Source organism: Mirounga leonina, unplaced genomic scaffold, assembly GCF_011800145.1.
Source record: "Mirounga leonina isolate KUSES-001 unplaced genomic scaffold, KU_Mleo_1.0 Mir_176, whole genome shotgun sequence".
NCBI classification, from domain to species: domain Eukaryota; kingdom Metazoa; phylum Chordata; class Mammalia; order Carnivora; family Phocidae; genus Mirounga; species Mirounga leonina.
Genome location: NW_023270454.1, coordinates 18,714,216 through 18,740,360, shown reverse-complemented (window position 1 = coordinate 18,740,360; position 26,145 = coordinate 18,714,216). Strand labels below are relative to the sequence as shown.

General features: G+C 35.2%; 1 protein-coding gene and 1 non-coding gene across 17 annotated transcripts in view; both read right to left on the bottom strand.

Moving 5' to 3' along the window:
• The window catches only part of LOC118022172 (probable ATP-dependent RNA helicase DDX60), a 188,767-nt gene that overhangs the window by 51,369 nt on the left and 111,253 nt on the right, over positions 1-26,145 (bottom strand). For 8 of the 16 annotated variants that reach the window (XM_035022745.1, XM_035022742.1, XM_035022747.1 and 5 more), the window contains one exon: positions 24,687-25,439. In XM_035022745.1, coding sequence (XP_034878636.1) covers positions 25,340-25,439 — 100 coding nt within the window. In that variant the 3' untranslated portion in view covers positions 24,687-25,339. Of the gene's footprint in view, positions 1-454; positions 613-1,917; positions 2,088-4,105; positions 4,216-5,675; positions 5,805-24,686; positions 25,440-26,145 lie in introns of those variants that run through there. The other 8 variants (XR_004682391.1, XR_004682390.1, XR_004682392.1 and 5 more) reach the window with 3 other exon arrangements.
• On the bottom strand, positions 23,068-23,171 carry LOC118022617. Its single transcript, XR_004682532.1, has one exon. It is a non-coding gene; the product is annotated as a U6 spliceosomal RNA (small nuclear RNA).

Below are 26,145 nucleotides of genomic sequence, written 5' to 3'. Positions count from 1 at the left end.
TGAGATTGCAATAAACTATACAAAAATAATATCAACCTGGGAAACACTATGCTAAATATGGAAACCAAGATTCTTTAGTTTCACAATAGCTGACAAATGACTTTTACATTCCTTTTTCTCTGTTTTAATTAACAAAGTATAAGCACACAATTTATGTAAATTATTACCTTAATGTAAATGTATATCAATAGTATTGTTTCTTCAAAAAAATTATACTATTATCTGGAATTCTTAGGAATATGTATCATTTTATATGTGGCTGAAATACTTTCTCTGTTGAGTACTTTTATATATGATGGAACTATTTTTCCTAGAAACATTCATTGTTTGCTGGTAGCAATTTTTAAGATGCATATTAAAAAAAAACAGTATCTAGAAAAGCAAAGTATTATGCCTTTAAACTTTTGCTTTATTGCATTTAAAATGTTTGTGAATTTCCATGTAGTTGACTTACCATTTTTAGAAATGGTATAAGTGTTCTGTCCCAAATAGAAGTAATAATTTTATTCTTAGCTCTTTGAAACAGAGGTAAGTATTGAAGGAAAATCTCACTAAGGCAGTTCATTCTGCAAAGATCTGCTGCTTTATTTAGTGTTGGTGATTCCTCGAGTCCTAGAAAAACATGAATTTAGAAAGTATCAACCTACAGATAGACAATGTAAAAATTCAGATATGCAATAACAGTATCTTAAATTATCTTATCCATAGCTTTCCCATATGATAGATTTATTTTTTCAGAATCATTTTAAGAAAAAATTTAATAAGCATATAATTTATTTTTCTAAGCAGTATAACTAGTCATTTTGCCTGAGTGAAGATTTTTTAAAATAAATAGAGCCTAGCATTCACTGTATCTAATACTTGCATTTTTTTAAATTAATTAATTTATTTATTTGACAGAGAGAGACACAGTGAGAGAAGGAACACAAGCAGGGGGAGTGGGAGAGGGAGAAGCGGGCTTCCCACTGAGCAGGGAGCCCAATGCGGGGCTCCATCCCAGGACTCTGGGATCATGACCTGGGCCAAAGGCAGATGCCTAATGACTGGCCACCCAGGTGCCCCTAATACTTGCATTTTTTAAAATGGTGGAGGATGGTCACCCATTAGAGGTATGTCTACTATGTATTTATTTACAATCTCAAAGCAGCAATACAAGAAAAGTGATAAGCTTTATATTGTCATACATGTTCCTATGTGGAAGACCAGGGCTGAGTAGGAGATAAGATCTCTATACCAGCAGAAACAAACAAAAAAAACTTGGGTTTGTATCCCAACTCTGCCCATCAATTAGCTGTTTCACTCTTATTCACCTATAAAGCAGGATAACAAGAATATCTAATGTGCCAAATGGCTGTAAAAATTAATGATACTGTGAATAATGAACCTGGTATGAGCATATAATAAAGACTCAATAAAAGTTAACTGCTATTAATAGTAATATCACCATTATTATTGGTCTTCCTAACAGAAAATGTGCCTTCTAAGCAACAGAGTAGATGGCTAGATATCTTGATCACCACCATAATCATTGCCACCAATAACACCTTTCCTAAGAGCTTTTATAAAAGCTAAATCTCCTGTGTGATATTACCACCTATGCCTTGAAATTGGCCTATGAAATTTGAGCAGCAGTGAGGATCAGCCGAGTCAAGAATAAATAGATATTTATTCTTTGGTCAGGGAAGAAAGAGGTGACAAGCTCACCATAAGGGAATAAAATCTTAACTTGTTTTGAAAAGAGTCCTATATGCTTTCATAAAAATATGATCAATACACTTATACCAATGTTTATTAAGCAAACACATAACAAACACATATTTTCTGTTTGATGAGGTGTTTACACCTTTGGCTACTACTCATAAGCACTGTCACATCTTTAAAAGTAAAATTAAATATTAATTTTTGAAGGAATCTCACCTGTGTGTTATGATTTTTGGTGCATGTATTTAGGCTTTCACAGTCTTGTGCATCATGTAACTTTTTTTACAGAGTTTTAGTATCACAGAGCCTGAAACAGAGCAAAGGACACTTCAGCTGTCAGCTCCTTCCAGCCACAGATTCTGAAGCAAGGACAAGGTTTGATGCACCTACAATAAAATTTGTTTTTAAAGCCTAGTGATTACAAGAGACAATATTCAAAGCCTAGGTGATATTTAACCCTAGAAAAAGGAGTTTCTTTTTTTTTCCATTAATAATATCAATATTAAAATTTAATCTTTAAAAAAATTAAAGAAAAATTATCAAAGAAATGCCTAAGAAGTGAAAAGAACAGTTGGAATATGTCTAATGGAAAATGAGAATGCACTGGGATCATGACCTGGGCCAAAGGCAGATGCCTCTGTTTTAATTAACAAAGTATAAGCATGTTTGGTTATACTAGGTTCTAAGCGCCATTTTAATATTAACAACTATTTCTCCTCTGGATCTGTATACTTACTAATAAGTCTACATAAGCCATGACTAATTTGCAAGTCTCTGAATAATTAATCTGTAAATTCCTTAGTGCTGTCAGGTCAGACATTTTTCAGTGGCCACAAATGAGATAAATACTGTGTATTTATCTGATGTTCAACAGCTATCTTCTCATAGGTTAGTAATTATGAACTACTACTACTAAACAATATTATCACTACAATGTCTGTATTTGGGAAAGGTTGGAAAAGTGCAAAAAATTGAAAAGTTCAGCAAGATAAATAAATAAGAGCAGGAGGTAGCTATACAGACTTAAGAAATCTTGCTCTTTGGCAGGGTATCATGGTCTCAAAAAACTTAGCTTCTCCTAAAAACTTACAATGTTAATTAGACAAGTCACTGAACCTCATTCATTCATTTCAAGATGTTTGTTTAGTGTCTACATATTATGTAGGGTTTATAGGAATTTTATTCTAAGATTGATTAACACACTTCCACAGAGTTATGAGTACAGTGATAACATGACATCATATTTATATTTTTAAAAGATCACTCTGATTACTGTGTAGAAAGTAAATCATATGAGATCAAGAACAGAAGGAGAAATATAAGTAGGTTAATGTATGCTAGCCCACTGCATTTGTCCATGGAAGAGATGATAGTCTTAAATTAATGTCATAGTGATGGAGATGGTGAGAAATTGGTGAATAGTGACAGGATGACTGGTGAATGACATGTGGGGAATAAGGAAAAGAGTGAAGTCAAGGACACCTCCCAGGTTTTTGTCCTAAACAACTATAAGAAGAGAGATGCCATTAACTGACATGGGGAATACTCCAATGGAGTGGGTTTGGGGTAAGGATCTGTTTAAGCCATGTTAAGTTTGCAGTGCCTATTAAAAATTAATGTGGAGATGCCTAATAAGTTGCTAGATACAGGAGAAACTAAATATCTTGCTTGTAAGCATATTTAATCCAGAGTCATAGGACCCTGATTACATCATCACATCATATCTACTCTTCCAAAAAGAATGATCTGTTGAAGGGAAAACAATGTCAGATGATGTGTTTCAAGAAACCAAAAGGGTAGAATAACCATTGACTTAGGTCATATTCTTCATGAGAGATTACCACAGAATCGATTACTTAGCTTCCATTGATTAGCTCTATAGATATCTTTCCTCTCCAAAATACTGAAAAATTCTTATCTTCTTAGAATAAAATTCCTCAGTGGTCCTTCGTATATTTTAAAAATAAAAATTTGATATCTTAAAATTAACACAGTAATTGTCTTCAATTTTAGTGTATATTTTATACAAAGTTGGGTTTTTGTTTTGTTTTGTTTTTTTCTTTTTAGAAAATGACTAGGGTTTGGGCTCCTGGCTCAGTGGGGAGCCTGCTTCTCCCTTTGCCTCTCCCCCTGCTCATGCTCTCTCTCTCTCAAATGAATAAATAAAATTTAAAAAAAAAGAAAAGAAAATGACTAGGGTTTTGTAATCAATAAATTTAGCAAGGCTCTTCCTGCTTCAGTGCTATGCATCTTGATGGAGAATACATCCTAAAGATGTAAGTCTATCTAATCAGTAAGAACATGGATGCTGTGAAAGGAAATGTTTGTCTTCCAGAAGCAACAAATCATTAAAACTATATTTCCTAGATGCTGAACTTTAGTTTCCAAATAAATGTGTTGTTACCTTTCTGCATGTCTCCCAAGTTTAGTTTCAAATAACCATATTTCTGTTTCCTGTGACTTCTGGTAATCAATTATGAAGGCAGGCAAGGCATGCCGTAAATGTTTTTCATTCTAAAAAACAAAACACACAAGTAAATATTCTGGATCAAATAAAAATGCATATTACAAACCTCTAATGAAATAAAATACAAGGTGGAAAATAATGTTCATGATCATTCAGCTACAGAAAAAAAATCAGTTCAAGAGAAATAAATTTTCACTCTTTTGGCTTGGACTGTTCATTGTTGGGTTATTCGAATATAAGAAGAAAATTTTAAATGCATTTATTTCTAATAAACCAGCCATTAAGAAATTACTGGTCTTAGTAGTAGTATAATTGGTTTGTATTTCCCCACACTGGTCTCTTATTAAGAGAAAGAAAGAGGGGCGCCTGGGTGGCTCAGTCATTAAGCATGCTCCCTGCTCTGCGGGAAGCCTGCTTCTCTCTCTCCCATTCCCCCTGCTTGTGTTCCCTCTCTCCCTGTGTCTCTCTCTGTCAAACAAATAAAATCTTTAAAAAAAAAAAAAAAAGGAAGGAAGGAAGGAAGGAGAGAGGAAGGAAGAGAACCGAAGAAAGAAGAGGAAGGAAGAGAGAAAAAGGAAAGGAAGGAAGGAAGGAAGGAAGGAAGGAAGGAAGGGAGGAAGGAAGGAAGGGGAGAGAAAGGAGGAGGAAGAAATAAGTGATATTCTCAACCCTTAATATTCATAGCTATCTATTTTTAATGGACATAACCATTCAAAATAGCTACAAAAAAAGTACTAACAAATAAGATAATAAAATACTTTCCTTATCATGTTTCTTAATTTTTTAATTTTTATCTTTTTATCTTAATTTTAAAAGAATACAAAGATCACAGATCATAATATATATGCACTTATATATACAAAATATATACACAAAAAGTATACATATGTAATACATAGGAGTATATAAGTGAGTATGTGAATGTGTGTATGTGTATTTACACATTTATTTACAAGACACTGACTGAGAATTTCCCACTGTGATCCTCAGATGTCCTTGGCCTCTCTGAGTTTTTTCTCCCCATTGCCTCTTGTATGTGAACTTTGTGCATAGTTTTCCTCCCATCTCTCAAAATTGCTCATACAAAGGCTTAATCCACAAGAACTTCAACTAACCTCTGTTGCTAAAGCCATATAAAAATATCTTTGCCCTCCTTCCCTGTGTTAGAATGCTCCTTCGGAGTCTTTTTATGCTCAGAATTTTCAAATGAAGACTTATGCTATTGGTTCTCTAGTTAATTTTTCCCATATTATATCATTCATTTCTTCTGAGCAGTTTAACCTAACTTACCATTTCAAAAAACCATTTGTGAACATAGCAACTTGAGGCACAGTATCCACAAATTGCAAGGACATCTGACTATTCCCAAAGGCTGCCGAATATTGATTTTCTTCTAAAGAATATGAATGATAAAAATGTTTGAACATAAAAAAAAGTCTCTTTGATGAGGTGTTATTCCCCTTTCTGAGATAATTAGGAAATACGGTTAACATTCTGTAAGAAATACCTCCCATTCTGTTGACAGGCAATTGCAAAATTCTGTATGATAGTGACATCACATTGTGTCCTAAATGTTGAATCAATGTAATACAAAGTGCCAGAAGTTCAAGTAATTAAAATACATATTTTCTGTGTCCTGTAGAGAAAGGAAACCAGTATTAATATTCAAGATAAAAGTAGAGTAACTAGTGATTTTTCTAAAGATTGGAATTATGTACAAGTTATCATATTAAGACAATATGAAGTGTTAAGAATTTTAAGATGATTAAAATATATTTTTCTGTGATATATTTTTCTATAGAAATGTTAAATAAAGGGGCACCTGGGTGGCTCAGTCAGTTAAGCATCTGCCTTCAGCTCAGGTCATGATCCCAGAGTCCTGGGATGGAGACTGCATTGGGCTCCCTGCTCAGCAGAGAGTCTGCTTCTCCCTCTCCCTCTGCTCTCCCTGCTTGTACACGCTCTCTCTCTCTCTCTGTCAAATAAATAATAAAATCTTTAAAAAAAAAAAAGAAATGTTAAAAAAAATACTCATTAGCTATTTTCCTATTGATAATATTTCATATTATTCCTATTAGTAGAGATTTTAATTACAATCTAAAGAAGCAAAATATATAAAAAAGCAATGATTGATCAAATTTTAAAATTATTGAATATTTTTTCCCAGGCTCTATGAGATGAGAATTTCATAGGCTCTATAAAATAAATTTGTTACCTTAAAAAAAAAACTATTACAGGGGCGCCTGGGTGGCTCAGTCGTTAAGCGTCTGCCTTCGGCTCAGGTCATGATCCCAGGGTCCTGGGATCGAGCCCCGCATCGGGCTCCCTGCTCAGCGGGAAGCCTGCTTCTCCCTCTTCCACTCCCCCTGCTTGTATTCCCTCTCTCGCTGTGTCTCTCTCTGTCAAATAAATAAATAAAATCTTTAAAAAAAAAAAAACTATTACAAATTTGGCTTCCTTTTGAATGAAATCATGCCAAAATTGTTCTACAGTATAGAACTGGTCCTTTCCTGAAGTTCACATTGAAAGCACAAGTGATGAATAATGAATCATCAATCAAAAAACATTCAGACTCAACAGTTTTTAAGTTAAGCTTACCATGCTGAATAAAAATACAAAGTACATAACACAAAGATTATAAAAAATAATAGCAGCTTGAGAGAAAATTCCACAGTTCAACTGGTTACTCAAATTTTGCCCTTGCGCTGTTTCCAAAACTCATCTCCCTACCCTCCCCTCAGAGGTAACTGCTGCCTTGAATTTAGTTTTTATCATCCTCTTGCTTAATTTTTTTAAGTTTTTATGATACTATACATATGCCTAATTTTGAGTCTTTATTAAAAGGACAAAATCTTAATTGTGTTTTCTGGAATTTGTTTGGTAGACTTAATTGCCAATTACTGTTAAAATTCTGGCATAAGGTTACAGGAAGCTATACTTAAATAAATTTAATGCTACATAATATGCAATTATATATCTACATCACAATTCATTCTACATCCTCTTCTTTCTTTTTTTTTTTTTTAAAGATTTTATTTATTTATTTGACAGAGACACAATGAGAGAGGGAACACAAGCAGGGGGAGTGGGAGAGGGAGAAGCAGGCTTCCCGCGGATCGGGGAGCCCGATGCAGGGCTCGATCCCAGGACCCTGCGATCATGACCTGAGCCGAAGGCAGTCGCTTAACGACTGAGCCACCCAGGCGCCCCCATCCTCTTCTTTCAAAAGGCATTCAGATGGGTTTTTTTGTTGTTGTTTTGTTCTGTTTTGGTTTTTGCTAGTACAAACTATGCTGCAATGATCATTCTTGTGGGTATTTCCTAACGTACAGATAAAACACCAAAATACATTCATAGACAATTACTAATCTGTACATTTTAAGGTAATAACAAATTGTTTTCCAAAGCAATTTTACAGAGTTATACCTGCATTAATAGACGTTAGAAATTCAATTCAATTTCTAATACCTGGTATTATATAAAACATGAACTATGTACTTTCTCTTGTTTCAAATTCTTTAATCTTCTAATTTTTAATTTTTTGGCTTTTTGGCTAGGATGTGGGAAACCACCACATGCTACTTTAAAAAAATTAAAACACTGCAGAAACATGTTAATTCTGCTGCATATTCTTTTAAAATTTACCCTTTGCATATTTTAACACATAATATAGTGGATCAGATTCTGCAGTCAGACTGCCTCGATTAGAATCCTGGATATATGACTTATAAGCTCTGAGACTTTATATTAGTTGCTTGCCTATTCTGTGCTTCAGTTTCTCGACTTGTGGGAATTAAAAGCAGCTAATCATGTGGTTGCAGTGAGGATTAGTAAAATGAGTATCTATAAAATGATTATAAGCAAACTATGCTTAGGTCATAATGTGTGCTTAAAATATAATTATAAATGATGTTTTGGGTATTTTATTTTGTAATTGTATATGGTTGATTTTACAGTATACTTATTCTAAATTATTTTAGAAAATTTGAATATGGAGATAAACACCATAAGATTAGACTCAATCCATCACCCATGACAGGATATTTGAGATCTATCCACGTTGACACACATAGATAGCACATTCTTTTAGCAACTGATAATTCTCCACCATATGAGTATATCACTATAAATAGCCAAGTTCCATACCGATAGACACTTAAGTTGTTTTCTTGTCTTTGTCTCACAAATAATGGCACATTGTACATTTCAAATATTTTAATTTGAGAAGTGTGAAATGGTGTCTCGTAGTTCTAATTTATATTACTACCAAAGGTATCTTGTAGAATATATATCTCTCTATTTTTTTCTAACATTCAAATTTCCCTTTTGTGATTTACTTATTGGTAACTTTTGTCCATTTTTCTTTTAGATTCTTTCTCCTGTTAATTTGTACAGGCTCTAGTTTTCCTAGATAAATAATTCTTATACTTACATGTGGATTTATTGTCTTGTTCCAATCTGTCCCTTATACTTTAACTTTGGTTGGAAATTTTGTTACACAGAAATTTCTTTTTTTATTATTATTATGGCAAAATTTACCAGACTTTTTATTTACTTGAATTTTACCTTTTTTTATTTAAAAAATTCAGCCCTACCCCAGGATTCTTCAGATATTCTACTGCACTTTTTTTTTTTTGTAGAGGAAAGATGAAAGAATAGAATGAGATTAAATATATATTGAATTTGAACATCAGTTTGGGGAGAATTTATGTATTTATGATATTAAGTGAAAACAAGCAAAAACCTAGTATATTTCTACATTTATTAAGTATAATTAAGTTCTGTAATCTCTCATAATTATTTTCTCCTTAGCATGTTTTGTTAGATTTATTCCTGAGTATATTTTAGTTTGTACTGCTACTTTGATACTTTCCTTTATTTTGTTTTTTGGTTTTTTTTTTTAATTTTTTAAATTTATTTTTTTTATTTTATTATGTTATGTTAATCACCATACATGACATCATTAGTTTTTGATATAGTGTTCCATGATTCATTGTTTGCATATAACACCCAGTGCTCCATTCAGTACATGCCTTCTTTAATACCCATCACCAGGCTAACCCATCCCCCCACAGCCCCAGAACCCTCAGTTTGTTTCACAGAGTCCATAGTTTCTCATGGTTCATCTCCCCCTCCGATTTCCCGCCCTTCATTTTTCCCTTCCTACTGTCTTCTTTTCTTTAAACATATAATGTATTATTTGTTTCAGAGGTACAGTGATTCAACAGTCTTACACAGTTCACAGCACTCAGCAATGCACATACTTCCCCCAATGTCTATGACCCAGGCACCCCTACCTTCCCAACCCCCACCACTCCAGCAACCCTCAGTTTGTTTCCTGAGATTAAGAATTCCTCATTATCAGTGAGCTCATATGATACATGTCTTTCTCTGATTGACTTATTTAGCTCAGCATAATACCATCCAGTTCCACCCACGTCATTGCAAATGGCAAGATTTCATTCCTTTTGATGGCTGCATAATATTCCTGTGTGTGTGTGTGTACCACATCTTCATTATCCATTCATCTGTCAATGGACATTTTGGTTCTTCCCATAGTTTGGCTATTGTGGACATTGCTGCTATAAACATCGGGGTACACATACCCCTTCGGATCCTACATTTGTATCTTTGGGGTAAATACCCAGTAGTGCAATTGCTGGGTCATAGGATAGCTCTATTTTCAACTTTTTGAGGAACCTCCATACTGTTTTCCAGAGTGGCTGCACCAGCTTGCATTCCCACCAACAGTGGAGGAGGGTTCCCCTTTCTCCACATCCCCGCCAACATCTGTCGTTTCCTGACTTGTTAATTTTAGCCATTCTGACTGGTGTGAGGTGGTATCTCACTGAGGTTTTGATTTGGATTTCCCTGATGCTGAGCAATGTTGAGCACTTTTTCATGTGTCTGTTGGCCATTTGGATGTCTTCTTTGGAAAAATGTCCATTCATGTCTTCTGCCCATTTCTTGATTGGATCATTTGTTCTTTGGGTGTTGAATTTGGTAAGTTATTTATAGATTTTGGATACTGATACTTTATGTGGAAAACCCAAAAGACTCCACCCCCAAACTGCTAGAACTCATACAGGAATTCACTAAAGTGGCAGGATATAAAATCAATGCACAGAAATCAGTGGCATTCCTATACATGAACAACAAGACAGAAGAAAGAGAAATTAAGGAGTCAATCCCATTTACAATTGCACCCAAAACCATAAGATACCTAGGGATAAATCTAACCAAAGAGGCAAAGAATCTCAGAAAACTATAAAATACTCATGAAAGAAAATTGAGGAAGACACAAAGAAATGGAAAAACGTTCCATGCTCATGGATTGGAAGAACAAATATTGTGAAGATGTCAATGCTACCTAGAGCAATCTACACATTTAAAGCAATCCCTTTCAAAATACCATCCACTTTTTTCAAAGAAATAGAACAAATAATCCTAAAATTTGTATGGAACCAGAAAAGACCCCGAATAGCCAGAGGAATGTTGAAAAAGAAAAGCAAAGCTGGCGGCATCACAATTCCAGACTTCAAGCTCTATTACCAAGTTGTAATAATCAAGACAGTATGGTACTGGCACAAAAACAGACACATAGATCAATGGAACAGAATAGAGAGCCCAGAAATGGACCCTTCAACAAAGCAGGAAAGAATGTCCAATGGAAAAAAGACAGTCTTTTCAACAAATGGTGTTGGCAAAATTGGACAGCCACATGCAGAAGAATGAAACTGGACCATTTCCTTACACCACACACAAAAATAGACTCCAAATGGTTGAAAGACCTCAATGTGAGACAGAAGTCCATCAAAATCCTAAAGGAGAACACAGGCCGCAACCTCTTCGACCTCAGCTGCAGCAACTTCTCCCTAGAAACATCGCCAAAGGCAAGGGAAGCAAGGGCAAAAATGAACTATTGGGACTTCATCAAGATAAAAAGCTTTTGCACAGCAAAAGAAACAGTCAACAAAACCAAAAGACAACTGACAGACTGGGAGATGATATTTGCAAATGACATATCAGATAAAAGGCTAGTATCCAAAATCTATAAAGAACTTTCCTTTATTTTGATACATTTTCCAATTAGTCACTTTTGGTACTTAGAATTGGTATTAGATTTCATCCCTATGGACATTTCCATACTGATGGTGATTAGAATAAGTATTTTTTTAAATATCAGTATTATATTCCAGAAGAGATTTCTCTTATTTATCAGTTGTGTTTAGATTCTCTTGAACATTTTAGGTAGATTTTCTTGGTTGTTTGGGGTAGAGTATAATAACAATTATTTTCTCTCTTTTTTCCCTATCCTCACATTTTTTACTTATTTTTCTGGTGTTATTTCATTTACTAGAACTTTCAATATACTCCTAAGTAGTGGTGATGATAGCAAATATTTTTCCTTATTCCTCATTTTAGTGGCAAAGAAGATAAGGTTTTATCATTACTTCAATGTTTGATGTAGATTTTTAGCAGGCTATTTTAATAGTTTAGGAAATTATATTTCTTTCCTAGTTGGTGAAAATGTCTGATCATTAGTGAGTACTGAACTTTATTAAATGTTTCCATGGATCTATTGAAATAATAGTATTTTCCTTTTGTCTGTTAAAATACAGAATTTTATTTTTTAAAAAATTACATTGAGACTTACATTAAAACTCAACAAGATCTTATTTTTTGGGGACACCTGGGTGGCTCAGTCACTTAAGCATCTGCCTTGGGCTTAAGCCATTATCTCAGTGTCCTGGGATTGAGCCCCCTGTTGGGCTTCGTGCTCAGAAGGGAGTCTGTTTATGCTTCTCCCTCACCCGCACTTGTGCTCTCTCTCTCCTGCTCTTTCTCTCTCAAATAAATAATATCTTTTTTAAAGAGTTTCTTTTAATTTTAAGTATAATTATATTTTATGTGCAATATTGAATTTAAGAATTTGTGATTAACAGACTACTTTTCAACCTCTTGAGTAAAGCAGAATCATTTGGACCTGCTTTCAAATTTATTGTCCTATAATCAGAATCATGTGTGAACCTTCTTAAATTTTTGATTCCCAGTCCCTATCCTGAAAGAATTGTTGATTCTATAGGACTGATGAAAAGTCTAATAATCTATGCTAGAATGGAATATAACAGATCCATATTTAGCTTAAATAAAATCAACTACCTACTCTCATAAAATTTCCAAATCCACATTTTTGTTTTTGTTTTTTAAACAATATAGGTTCCAGTAAAAGCAAACTCTTCAAACCAGGTGGTCAAATAAAGAATAACAACAAGAGGGGAGGAGCAAGATGGTGGAGGAATAGGAGACCTAAATTTCATCTGGTCCCAGGAATTCAGCTAGATAGTTACCAAACCATTCAGAACACTTACAAACTCAACAGGAGATCAAAGAAAAGAATAGCAGCAATTCTATGAATAGAAAAGCGACCACTTTCTGAAAGGTAGGATGTGTGGAGAAGTGAATCTGAGGTGATATTTGGGAAGATAGACCACATGAGGGGGAAGGGAGCCTCCGTCAGCCAGCTACCAGCAAGTGATAGAGCAGCGGAGCACAAAATCAGAACTTTTAGAAGTCTGCTCCGCTGAGGAACGTCACTCCAGTGGCCAAGCAGGGGGTGGAAAATTCGCTGGGACAGTGTGGTCACAGGACCCTCGGGGTCCCAGAAAGACCAGGGGTGCCTAAGCGTGGCAGAGCTCCCAGGTATCAGAGCAGGGAAGCTGGCTGCAAAGACAGAGACGAGGAGTGGGCCCTCAGCTCGGGGTTGCCATAAACTGTGATCTGTGGCACAGTTGGGCCACTGCTCTTTGAGGAGGGACCCAAAAAGAGGCAGATCCAGGGAGACTCCCCTTCCACCCCTGGGAGGAGTGGCGTGGGAGCACACCACAAGAATCTGCTGCGTTTGGAGACTCCGAACGGGGTCATGTGCCAGAGATTGATCACAGGCCGGGTGAACATGAAGTGTGGCTGGAGACCAGGGAGACAGGACTGATTGACTTCTTTTCTCTCGGGGCTCACTGAGAAGTGGGGCCCCGAGTTCTCAGCTCCTCCAGGGCCAGAGATTGGGAGGCCACCATTTGCATTCTTATCCTCCAAAGCTGTAAGGAAAGCTTTCAGGGATCAAAAACTCCTGAGAGCAAACCCAAGCAGATTACCTAGCCTGGCCCCTGGCAAGGACAGTGCAATTCCACCTCCAGCAAAGACATTTGAGAATCACTGCAACAGGTCCCTCCCCCCAGAAGGTCAGCAAGAACATCCAGCCAAGACCAAGTTTATAGTCAATGAAAACCACAAAACCCCAGCACTAAGAGAATACAGCACATTGAATTCATGTTTTTGTCCCACGATTCTTTAGTCTTTCAAAGTTAATTTTTTAGATTTTTTTCTTTTTCTTTTTCTTTTTTTGTTGTTGTTGATTATTCTTCTTTCCCTTTTCAAAGAACATCTTATCAATTCCTTTCTTAAAAACTTTTAACTTTCATTTTTACAGCCATATTCTATCCCTTCATTGTATTTCACCTTATTTTTGGTATATATAAGTTTTTCTTTCTTTAAAATTTTGAAATACAGTTTCTTCTAACAGACCAAAATATACCCTAAATCTAGTGTATGACCTTGTCCTAGTCTCCCGCCTGATAACAATCTCTCCTTTTTTTCCCCATTCTTTTTTCAACCAACTTCTTACCTTATCAATTCCTTTTCTAAAATCTTTTTTTAATTTCCATCTTTACAGTCATATCCCATCCCTTCATCATATTTACCTTTATTTTTGTGTATATATGTTTTTCTTTCTTTAAAATTTTGAGAGGCAATTTCTTTTAACAGACCAAAATACACCCAAAATCTAGTGTGTGGCTTTGTTCTATTTGCCAGCCTGATCATATTCTTTGTTTTGTTTTGTTTCCCTTTCTTTTCCCCCTGGTTTCAGGTTTCTTCTGATTGTTTAGTGTATATTTTTCTGGGGTCATTGTTACCCTGTTATCATTTTATTCTCTCATTCATCTATTCTCTGGACAAAATGACAACATGGTAAAACTCACCTTAAAAAAAAAAGAAAAAGAGGCAGTACCGACTGCCAGGGACCTAATCAATATGGACATTAGTAAGATGTCGGAACTAGAGTTCAGAAAGATGATTCTAAAGATACTATCTGGGCTTGAAAAAAGCATAGAAGATACTGGAGAATCCCTTTCAATAGATGTAAAAGAACTAAAATCTAACCAAGTTGAAATGAAAAAGGCTTTTAATGAGGTGCAATCCAAAAGGGAGGCTCTAACTGCTAGGATAAATGGGGCAGAAGAGAGAATTAGTGATATAGAAGACCAAATGATGGAAAATAAAGAAGCTGAGAAAAAGAGAGATAAACAACTACTGGATCATGAGGGCAGAATTTGAGAGATAAGTGATACCATAAGACAAAACAATATAATAATTGGGATCCCAGAAGAAGAAGAAAGAGAGAGAGGGGCAGAAGGTATATTGGAGCAAATTATAGCAGAGAACTTCCCTAATTTGGGGAAGGAAACAGGCATCAAAATCCAGGAGGTACAGAGAACACCCCTCAAATTCAATAAAAATAGGTCAACACTCCGACATCTAATAGTAAAATATTTAAGTCTAAGAGACAAAGAAAATCCTGAAAGCAGCTCGGGACAAGAAGTCTGTAACCTACAATGGTAGAAACATTAGATTGGCAGCAGACCTATCCACAGAGACCTGGCAGGCTAGAAAGGACTGGCATGATATATTCAGAGCACTGAATGAGAAAAATATGCAGCCAAGAATACTATATCCAGCTAGGCTGTCACTGAAAATAGAAGGAGAGATAAAAAAAACTTCCAGGACAAACAGAAACTAAAAGAATTTGCGAACACCAAACCAGCCTTACAAGAAATATTGAAAGGGGTCCTCTGAGCAAAGAGAGAGCCTAAAGGTAACATAGACTAGAAAGGAACACAGACAATATACAGTAACAGTCACCTTACAAGCAATACAATGACACTAAATTCGTATCTTTCCATAGTTACCCTGAATGTAAATGGGCTAAATGCACCAATCAAAAAACACAGGGTATTAGATTGGATAAAAAAACAAGACCTACCAATATGCTGTCTGCAAGAGACTTATTTTAGACCCAAAGACACCCCCAGATTGAAAGTGAGGGGGTGGAAAACCATTTCCCATGCTAATGGACATCAAAAGAAAGCTGGGGTGGCAATCCTTATGTCAGACGAATTAGATTTTAAACCAAAGACTGTAATAAGAGATGAAGAAGGACACTATATCCTAATTAAAGGGTCTATCCAACAAGAAGGTCTAACAATTTTAAATATCTATGCCCCTAACATGGGAACAGCCAATTATATAAGCCAATTAATAACAAAATCAAAGAAACTCATCGACAACAAGTAATAATAGTAGGGGACTTTAACATCCCATCACTGAAATGTACAGATCATCTAAGCAAAAGATCAACAAGGAAATAAAGGCTTTAAATTACACAGGAAAAAATGGACTTCACAGATATATTCAGAACATCCCATCCCAAAGCAACAGAATACACATTCTTCTCTAGTGTCCATGGAACATTCTCCAGAATAGATCACATCCTGAGTCACAAATCAGGTCTCAACCAGTACCAAAAGATTGGGATCATTCCCTGCATATTTTTGGACCATAATGCTTTGAAACTAGAACTTAATCACAAGATGAAAGTTGGAAAGAACTCAAGTACATGGAGGCTAAAGAGCATCCTACTAAAGAATAAATGGGTCAACATGGAAATTAAAGAAGAATTTTAAAAATTCATGGAAACAACTGAAAATGAAAACACAACTGTTCAAAATCTTTGGGATGCAGCAGAGTCAGTCCTAACTATATAGCAATACAAGGCTTTCTCAAGAAACAAGAAAGGTCTCAAATACACAACCTAACCCTACACCTAAAGGAGCTGGAGAAAGAACAGCAAATAAAGCCTAAACCCAGCAGGAGAAGAGAAATGATAAAGATCAGAGCAGAAATCAATGAAATAGAAACTAAAAGAACAGTAGAACAGATCAACGAAACTAGGAGCTGGTTCTTTGAAAGAATTAATAAGATTGATAAACGCCTGGCCAGACTTATCAAAAAGAAAAGAGAAAGGACCCAAATAAATAAAATCATGAATGAAAGGAGAGATCACAACCAACGCCAAAGAAATACGAACAATTATAAGAACATATTATGAGCAACTACATGCCAGCAAATTAGACAATCTGGAAGAATTGGATGCATTCCTAGAGATGTATAAACTACCAAAACTGAACCAGAAAAAAAGAGAAAACCTGAACAGACCTATAACCACTAAGGAAATTGAAGCAGTAACAAAAATCTCCCAACAAACAAGAGCCCAGGGCCAGATGGCTTCCCAGGCGAATTCTACCAAACATTTAAAGAAAAATTAATACCTATTCTTCTGAAACTGTTCCAAAAAAATAGAAATGGAAGAAAAACTTCCAAACTCATTTTATGAGGCCAGCATTACCTTGATCCCAAAACCAGACAAAGACCCCATCAAAAAGGAGAATTAAAGACCAATATCCTTGATGAACATGGATGCAAAAATTCTCACCAAAATACTAGCCAACAGGATCCAACAGTACATTAAAAGGATTATTCACCATGACCAACTGGGTTTATTCCTGGGCTGCAACATTGGTTCAACATCCACAAATCAAACAATGTGACACACTACACATAAATAAAAGAAAGAGGAAGAACCATATGACCCTCTCATAGATGCAGAAAAAGCATTTGACAAAGTACAGCATCCTTTCTTGATTAAAACTCTACAGAGTATAGGGATAGAGGGTGTACACCTCAATTTCACAAAAGCCATGTATGAAAAACCCACAGCAAATATGATTCTCAATGGGAAAAACTGAGAGCTTTCCCCCTAAGGTCAGGAACACGGCAGGGATGTTCACTATCACCACTGCTATTCAACATAGTACTAGAAGTCCTAGCCACAGCAATCAGACAACAAAAAGAAATCAAAGGCATCCAAATCGGCAAAGAAGTCAAACTCTCACTCTTTGCAGATGATATGATACTTTATGTGGAAAACCCCAAAGACTCCACCCAAAACTGCTAGAACTCAGACAGGAATTCAGTAAAGTGGCAGGATATAAAATCAATGCACAGAAATCAGTGGCATTTCTATACATCAACAAGTCAGAAGAAAGAGAAATTAAGGAGTCGATTCCATTTACAATTGCACCCCAAACCATAAGATACCTAGGAATAAATCTAACCAAAGAGGCAAAGGATCTGTACACAGAAAACTATAAAATACTCATGAAAGAAATGGAGGAAGACACAAAGAAATGGAAAAAAACATTCCATGCTCATGGATTGGAAAAACAAATATCATGAGGATGTCTATGCTACCTAGAGAAATCTACACATTCAATGCAATCCTTATCCAAATACCATCCAGTTTTTCAAAGAAATGGAACAAATAATCCTAAAATTTGTATGGAACCAGAAAAGACCTGAATAGCCTGAGGAAGGTTGAAAAAGAAAAGCAAAGCTGGAGGCATCACAATTCCGGACTTCAAGCTGTATTACAAAGTTGTAATCATCAAGACAGTATGGTACTGGCACAAAAACAGACACATAGATCAATGGAACAGAATAGAGAGCCCAGAAATGGACCCTCAATTCTATGGTCAACTCATCTTTGACAAAGCAGGAAAGAATGTCCAATGGAAAAAAGACAGTCTCTTCAACAAATGGTGTTGGCAAAATTGGACAGCCACATGCAGAAGAATGAAACTGGACCATTTCCTTACACCACACACAAAAATAGACTCCAAATGGTTGAAAGACCTCAGTGTGAGACAGGAGTCCATCAAAATCCTAAAGGAGAACACAGGCAGCAACCTCTTTGACTTCAGCTGCAGCAAATTCTTCCTAGACATTTTACCAAAGGCAAGGGAAACAAGGACAAAAATGAACTATTGGTACCTCATCAAGATAAAAAGCTTTTGCACAGCAAAAGAAACAGTCAACAAAACCAAAAGACAACCGACAGAATGGGAGAAGATATTTGCAAATGACATATCAGATAAAGGGCTAGTACCCAAAATCTATAAAGAACTTACCAAACTCAACATCCAAAGAACAAATAATCCAATCAAGAATTGGGCAGAAGACATGAACAGACATTCTGCAAAGAAGAAATCCAAATTGCCAACAGACATATGAAAAATTGTTCAACATCACTCAGCATCAGGGAAATCCAAATCAAAACCTCAATGAGATATCACCTCACACCAGTCAGAATGGCTAAAAATAACAAGTCAGGAAACAACAGATATTGGCAAGCATGTGGAGAAAGGGGAACCCTCCTACACTGTTGGTGAGAAGGCAAGCTGGTGCAGCCACTCTGGAAAACAGTATGGAGGTTCCTCAAACAGTTGAAAATAGAGCTACCCTATGACCCAGCAATTGAACTACTGGGCATTTACCCCAAAGATACAAATGTAGGGATCCAAAGGGGTACGTGCACCCCAATTTTATAGCAGCAATGTCCACAATAGCCAAACTATGGAAAGAGCCAAGATGTCCATCGACAGATGAATGGATAAAGAAGATGTGGAGTATATATACAATGGAATATTATGTAGCCATCAAAAAAAACAAACTAAATACTGCCATTTGCAATGACATAGATGGAACTAGAAGGTATTATGCTAAGCGAAATAAGTCCATCAGGAAAGACAAGTATCATATGATCTCCCTGATATGAGAAATTTAAGAGACAAGACAGAGGATCATAGGGGAAGGGAGGAAAAAATGAAACCAGTGAGGGCTACAAACCATAAGAGGCTCTTAATCTCAGGAAACAAACTGAGGGTCGCTGGAGTGGTGGGAGGCTGGGCGATGGACATTGGGGAGGGTATGTGCTATGTTCAGCTCTGTGAATTGTGTAAGACTGATGAATCACAGACCTGTACCTCTGAAGCAAATAACACATTATATGTTTAAAAAAACAAGAAGAAGAAGAAGATAGTAGGAGGGGAAAATGAAGGGGGTGAATCAGAGGGGGAGTCAAACCATGAGAGACTATGGACTCTGAGAAACAAACAGGGTTTTGGAGTGGGGGGATGTGTTAGCCCAGTGATAGGTATTAAGGAGGGCACGTAATGCATGGAGCACTGGGTATTATATGCAAACAATGAATCATGGAATACTACATCAAAAACTAATGATGTAATTTATGGTAATGTATAGTGACTACATAACATATAATAAAATTAATAAATTAATTTTAAAAAATAATTTTTTTAAAAAACTTGGATTAGAAGACACTGATGCTGATACCAAGATCAAGCTGATGTCAAAATTAAATTATAAGGATTTTAAAGTATCTGTCATTAAAATATTTCAACAAGCAAATACACATTCTCTTCTTTTTTAAGATTTATTTCTTTATTTTAGAGAGAGAGCACAAGTGGGAGCAGTAGAGGGAGAGGGAGAGAGAATCTCAAGCAGACTCTGAGCTGAGTGTGGATCCTGACAGGGGGCTGATCTCAGAACCCTGAGATCCCAACCTGAGCCAAAACCAAAAGTCAAATGCTTAACCAACTGCACCACCAGGTGTCCCACAAATGCACATTCTCTTGATAGAAAATCCCAGCAAAGACATAGAAGTTACAAAAATATGAAATGGGGATTATAGAATGGAAAAATACAATAACAGAAATTTTTTAAATTGCTGGATTAGGTCAATGGTAGAGTGGAGATAACATATGATGGAATCAGTGAACTTTACAATAAATCAATAGAATTTGCCAATCTAAGTAACAGAAAGTAGACTGAAAAAGAAATAACAGAGTTCTAGAGACGTGTGAGGCAAACAAAAAAGCCAGCATTCATATAGTTGGAGTCTCAGAGGAGAGGAAAACTGAGTGGGGCTGAATATATACTCAAAGAAATAATGGCTGAAAACTTCCCAAATTTAGAAAAAAAACTACACTTATAGAATGAAAAAGGTAAGTGGACCCCAAATTAAAAAAAAAAATACATGCAAAGCAAACATTATAATTAAATTTCTGGAAACTAAAGACAAAGAAAAGATCTTCAAAGTAGACAGAAAAACAACACACAACCAATAGCAGAATACTAATTCAATTAACATTGGGTTTCTCATCTGAAACCATGAAGGCCAGAAGTGGCACACTTTTCAAGAACTGAAATTTTTAAAAACCTGCCAATCATAAATTCTATAGCCATTGGAAATATTTTTTTAGAAATGAAGAGAAAACAAAAACTGTCCACTGAAAGAAAATGGAGATAATTTTCACTAGCGAACCTATCCTTCCAGAATAGGTAAAAGAAGTTCTTTAAACAGAGGGGAAGGATTACAAAAGAAAGCTTGCACCTTCAAGAAAGAAAAAAGAAAATGAGAATGGGTAAAAATAGGATTAAATATAATATTCTTCTCATGAACTTCTTAAATTATATTTGATGATTAAAATAAAAATTGTGAAGTTCTGATGTGATGTTCAATGTATGTAGAGAAATATTAAGATAATTATATTCAAAAAGGAGGGAGAGTAAAGGGATTTAAGTAAAAGTAAGGTAGTAAAATTCGATGCCAGTAGACTATGATAAGTCATACAGGTATATTGCAACCACTAAAAAAACTATACAAAGTGATATAGAAACACTATAAATAAATCAAGATGGAATCCAAAAAATTTTAGGTAATTCACAGGAAGGCAAGAAAAGAGAAACAGAATAAGAAACAATAGAAACATAAATATTAATAGCAGCTTTACTTGTAATAGCCAAAAGCTGGAAACAACCCAAATGTCCTTCAGTGGGTTGAATGTTTAAACAAACTGTGGTACAACCATACTACTATGGAATACTATTCAGCAATAAAAAGGGACACACTACTGATACATGTAACAACCTGGATTAATCTCAAGGGAATTATGCTGAGTGAAAAAAGAGAATCTCAAAAGGTTACGTACTGTATGACTCCATTTATATAGGTCTTGAAATAACAAAATTATAGAAATAGAGAACATCTAGATGTTGGTGGAGGTTAAAGTTGGGGGAAGGGGTGTGGAATCAGATGGGACTCAGAAAGGGAGAAGCAGGAGGGAGTGAGAGGGAAGTGGTTGTAATAATAAAAGGAGAAGGTTCTTTGTGGTAATGGAACTGTTCTGTATCTTGACTGTAATGGTGAAAACACAAAACTACACATGCAATAAAATATACACAAATGAGCATGTAAAATTGATGAAATCTGAATAATGGTTTATATTTATACCAATTTCCTGATTCTGATATTGTACTATACAATAATTATGCAAAATATTACCATTTGGGAAACTGTGTAAAGGCTGTATAGGATGTCTCTGTATTATTTCTTTTTTTGTTGAGAATAATTGATATAATATCATATTAGTTTTAGGTGTATAACATAATGTTTTGATATTTGTATATTTTGTGAAATGATCACCACAAACAGTCTAGTTAACATCCATCACCACACATAATTACAAATTTTTTTCTTGTGATAAAAACTCTTAAGACTTACTCTCTTAGCAACTTTCAAATATACAATACAGCATTATTAACTATAATCACCACGTTTTACATTACATCCTATGACTTACTTATTCTACAAGTGAAAGTTTGCTCCTTTTTACCCCTTTTACCCATTTTGCCCACCCCCACCTCCCGTCCTCTGGCAACCACCAATCTCTTTTCTGCTATGAGTTCAATTTTTGTTTTGTTTTATTTTATAGATTCCATATATAAGTGAGATCATATGATCTTTGTCTTTCTCTGTCTGATTTGACTTAGCATAATACCCTCAAGTTCCATTCATGTTGTGACCAATGACAAGATCTCATTCCTTTTTATAGCTAAATAATATTCATATATATATATCCTATTTTATTTATCCATTCAGCCATCAATAGACACAGGTTTATCCCATGTCTTGGTTATTGTAAACAATGCTTCGATGAATATGGGGGTGCATATATCTTTTTGAGTTAGTGTTTTCATTTCCTTCAGATAAATATTCAGAAGTGGGATTGATGGATCATATGGTAGTTCTATATTTTATTTTCTGATGGACTCCCATACTATTTTCCATAGTGGCTGCATGCTTCCCAAAATAGGGCTCAAGGGTTTCTTTTTTTCTCCACGTCTCTGCCCACACTTGAATAGTCATTCTTCTAAGAGATGTGAAGTGATACCTCATTGTGGTGTTGTTTGCATTTCCCTGATGATTAGTGAGCACGTTTTCTTGTGTCTGTTGACCATTTGTATGTGTTCTTTGAATAAATGTCTATTCAGGTCCTCTGTCCATTTTAATTGGGTTATTTGTGGGGTTTTTTTTTTTTTTTTTTTTGGTGTTGACTTGTATGAATTCTTTATATATTTTGGATATTAACCCCTTATCTGATCTATCATTTGCAAATATTTTTCCCCATTTGGCGTTTTGCTTTTTTATTTTGTTGATGGTCTCCTTTGCTGTGCAGAAGCTTTTTAGTTTGATGTAGTCCACCCTGTTTCTTTTGCTTTTGTTGCCTTTGCTTTTGGTGTCAAATCCAAAATATCATTGCCAACATCGATGTCAGGGAACTTACCTAGTTTTCTTCAAGGATTTTTATGGATTCAGGTCTTATGTTCATGTCTTTAATCTATTTTGAATTAATTTTTGGGTATGGTGTAAGAGTGATCCAGTTTCATTCTTTTTCATATGACTGTCCATTTTTCCCAACACCATTTATTGAAGAGATGATCCCTTCACCATTGTATATTCTTGGCTCCTTTGTCATATATTAATTAACCATATATGCATGAGTATATTATTTCTCTTTTCTTTTTTAAATATGGAACATTCACAAATTTGCATGTCCTCCTTATACAGGGGCAATGTTAACCTTCTCTGTATCATTCCAATTTTAGTATATGCAGTGCTGAAGCAAGCACAGTATATTATTTCTTATGCCAGCATTTGCATCTATAATTTTCCCAAAATACAAATTTTTAATAAATGGCTCTTCCAGAAGACCATTTATAGGCCTAGTGCCAATATGATTTTCTCCTCTCGTAGGAAAAAGATAGGAATAAATTATGGTGGTAATAATGATTCTCCAGTAAATCTCACCAGGGTCTCTGTACATTTCTCAGAAAGAAAAATTTCACATTATTACAACAAATGGAACATAAAATGCTTTCAGAGTTTCTATATAAACTCTCTTTGCATAAGCTATTCCAAATTACTTTTTTTCTTACAAATTGAAGAGGTTTTAATTGTTATGTTAATCACCATACATTACATCATTAGTTTTTGATGTAGTGTTCCATGATTCATTGTTTGCATATAACACCCAGTACTCCATTCAATATGTGACCTCTTTAATACCCATCACCAGGCTAACCCATCCCTCCCTCTCCCCTCCCCTCTAGAACCCTTCAGTTTGTTTCTCAGAGTCCATAGTCTCTCATGGTTCATCTCCCCCTCCGACTTTCCCCCCTTCAAATTATTTTTTTTAAGTCGTTGCTAAAAGTCAAAAAGGAAGCAAAGGAAGCTGCCCATTAGACCCACCTCAAAGAGGTTAGGTATAACTCCCTATTTTAATAGAATACCAGATTATAGGAAATAATCTTATTCTACCTCTAAAAATTAGGAAACCAGATTGGCTCAGTCACACGGAAAAAAAAATTTTCATGTCTCCATGAGACAAGTAAGAGGTGAAAACCAACCTGACAATTTATAATATTGTGTATCAATGTTTTGAGTAGAGATTAAGAGGTCAGCAGAAACCACTTTGGTTTCTAAGTATTTTGGTGTCCAGAAATTGTTGCAGTGCATATTTTAAAATAATATAAATGGATTTAGTCTGAAGAAACTAGAGTCCCCTAACATGGCACATGCAATAATGGGTCAGTTCCAGGTAACAATATTCTTTTATCTCCAGACAAATTGAACCATGAGTGTTTTGTTTGTTTGTTTGTTTTAAAGATTTTATTTATTTATTTCACAGAGAGAGAGAGACAGCGAGAGAGGAAACACCAGCAGGGGCAGTGGGAGAGGGAGAAGCAGGCTTCCCTCGGAGCTGGGAGCCTGATGCGGGGCTCGATCCCAGGATTCTGGGATCATGACCTGAGTCGAAGGCAGACGCTTAATGACTGAGCCACCCAGGCACCCAAGAACCATGGGTGTTTTTCTAAGCCAATGTAATATATGTATAAATAATGTCATACAAAAGATCATCTTCAGTAAGGCAACCTGGATAGAAGGAGAGAGCAGTCCTTTTGCTCTGAGGATAAAATGTTCTGTTCAAGATTAGGGTCTAAAATGGATTCCAAAACTGTGATCTGAGACTTAAACTAGAGAGGGAGAGTGATTAGACATAAACTATTTATTATATATAAAATGCATATGTATGTGTAAATGGATTGAAAGATATAGACTTTACACAAAGAGACCAATGGAAAATTGGTTAAACCCATTTTATTTCTTTGCGTTTTTTCAATCATTTATATACAATTAAAATCAAGTCAAATCACCAGCTATATTTTATCTTAAAGCATCACAGGATTTATGCCAAAACTCTCATTTATATTTTTTAAAAAATAATTCAAGTTTACTAGAAGTTGTCATTTTAAAAAACCATTTATCTAAGTCATATAATCACATTTAAGTTAATTAGAGAAAATATTTCTCTAAACTTCAGGGTACTGTAATAGTTTATTATAGCCTTGATAGAGCTTTATAAATTATAACATCCAGAAGAAAAATGCTGAGAATGTAATATTTGTTTAGGCTTCACAGAGTAAAAATTGTTCTTCAGTCACATACAAAATCTTTACATTTTCTCAATCAGTCCACAAACTAACTGAAACATAGGCATTATGATTCAACTATATACAGAAGCTAAGATTCCAAAGATATTAAATAACTTGTCCAAGAGTACTCATGAGAGAACATAGAAGTTACATGGATCACAATTGATCACAATTCTGACTCCAAAGTGTTTGCTCTTTCCACTTCATCATATATGTATTTCTGACAAAAAGTATGAGGATCATAAAATATGACTTTAAAAATGCCCATGGCAACATTTTAAGTGGTCTGGATAATCTTTATTTTTAAACTCCATTAAGTTTTTCAAAAAAGGTGTTACTCAATTGTTCAAATGCTAAGACCACGTTGTCGTCTTCATTTTCACATAGTTCACGCAAGGAAACACTGTAAATGGAAATACACACACACACACACAGAGCACACATTTTAGTGAGAGTCAGCATTATAAGGACTTTCCCCAGGAAGGAGGAACTAAGTAAATTCCACTAAATGATGAAATGATGAAATGTTAGCAAAATATGAAGAATACTGATAAGAAATATATTTATCTTAAAAAGAGTGTATAAAAAAAACAAAACAAAATAAAGATAACAAAAAAATTCCCATGCAGCTCCTCTTCACGTCAATTGCCAAGAGGATTTTAAAGGCCACCAAATTCCATGTAACTTTATCCCTTCTCCCTTCAATAGCAGCAACACAAAGTCCCTTCCTTCTTGCCACACATCTCTTTGGAGGCTATTTTGTGTTTTTTTGGCTATCGTGTCCAGTATATACTGAAATCCACAAGCAAGTACCTCTATGAAGAGCAAAATATTGCTTCCTTTAACTAGATATGTGAGAAAATTTTTAAAAACAGGGTGTAAGAAACAGAATAGTGGCCTTTGTGTTCTAATCACCAGAAATCTAGGACTATGTTAGTTTATATAGCAAAGAGAATTAAGGTTGCAGATGGAATTGAAGTTGCTGATCAGCTGACTTTGTGATAGAAAAATTATCCTGGATTATCTGGGTGGACCCAATATAGTCTCAAAGACTTTTGTGAGAGAGGAGGCAGGAGAGAGTTCATCTCAGAGTAATGCAATATAAGACT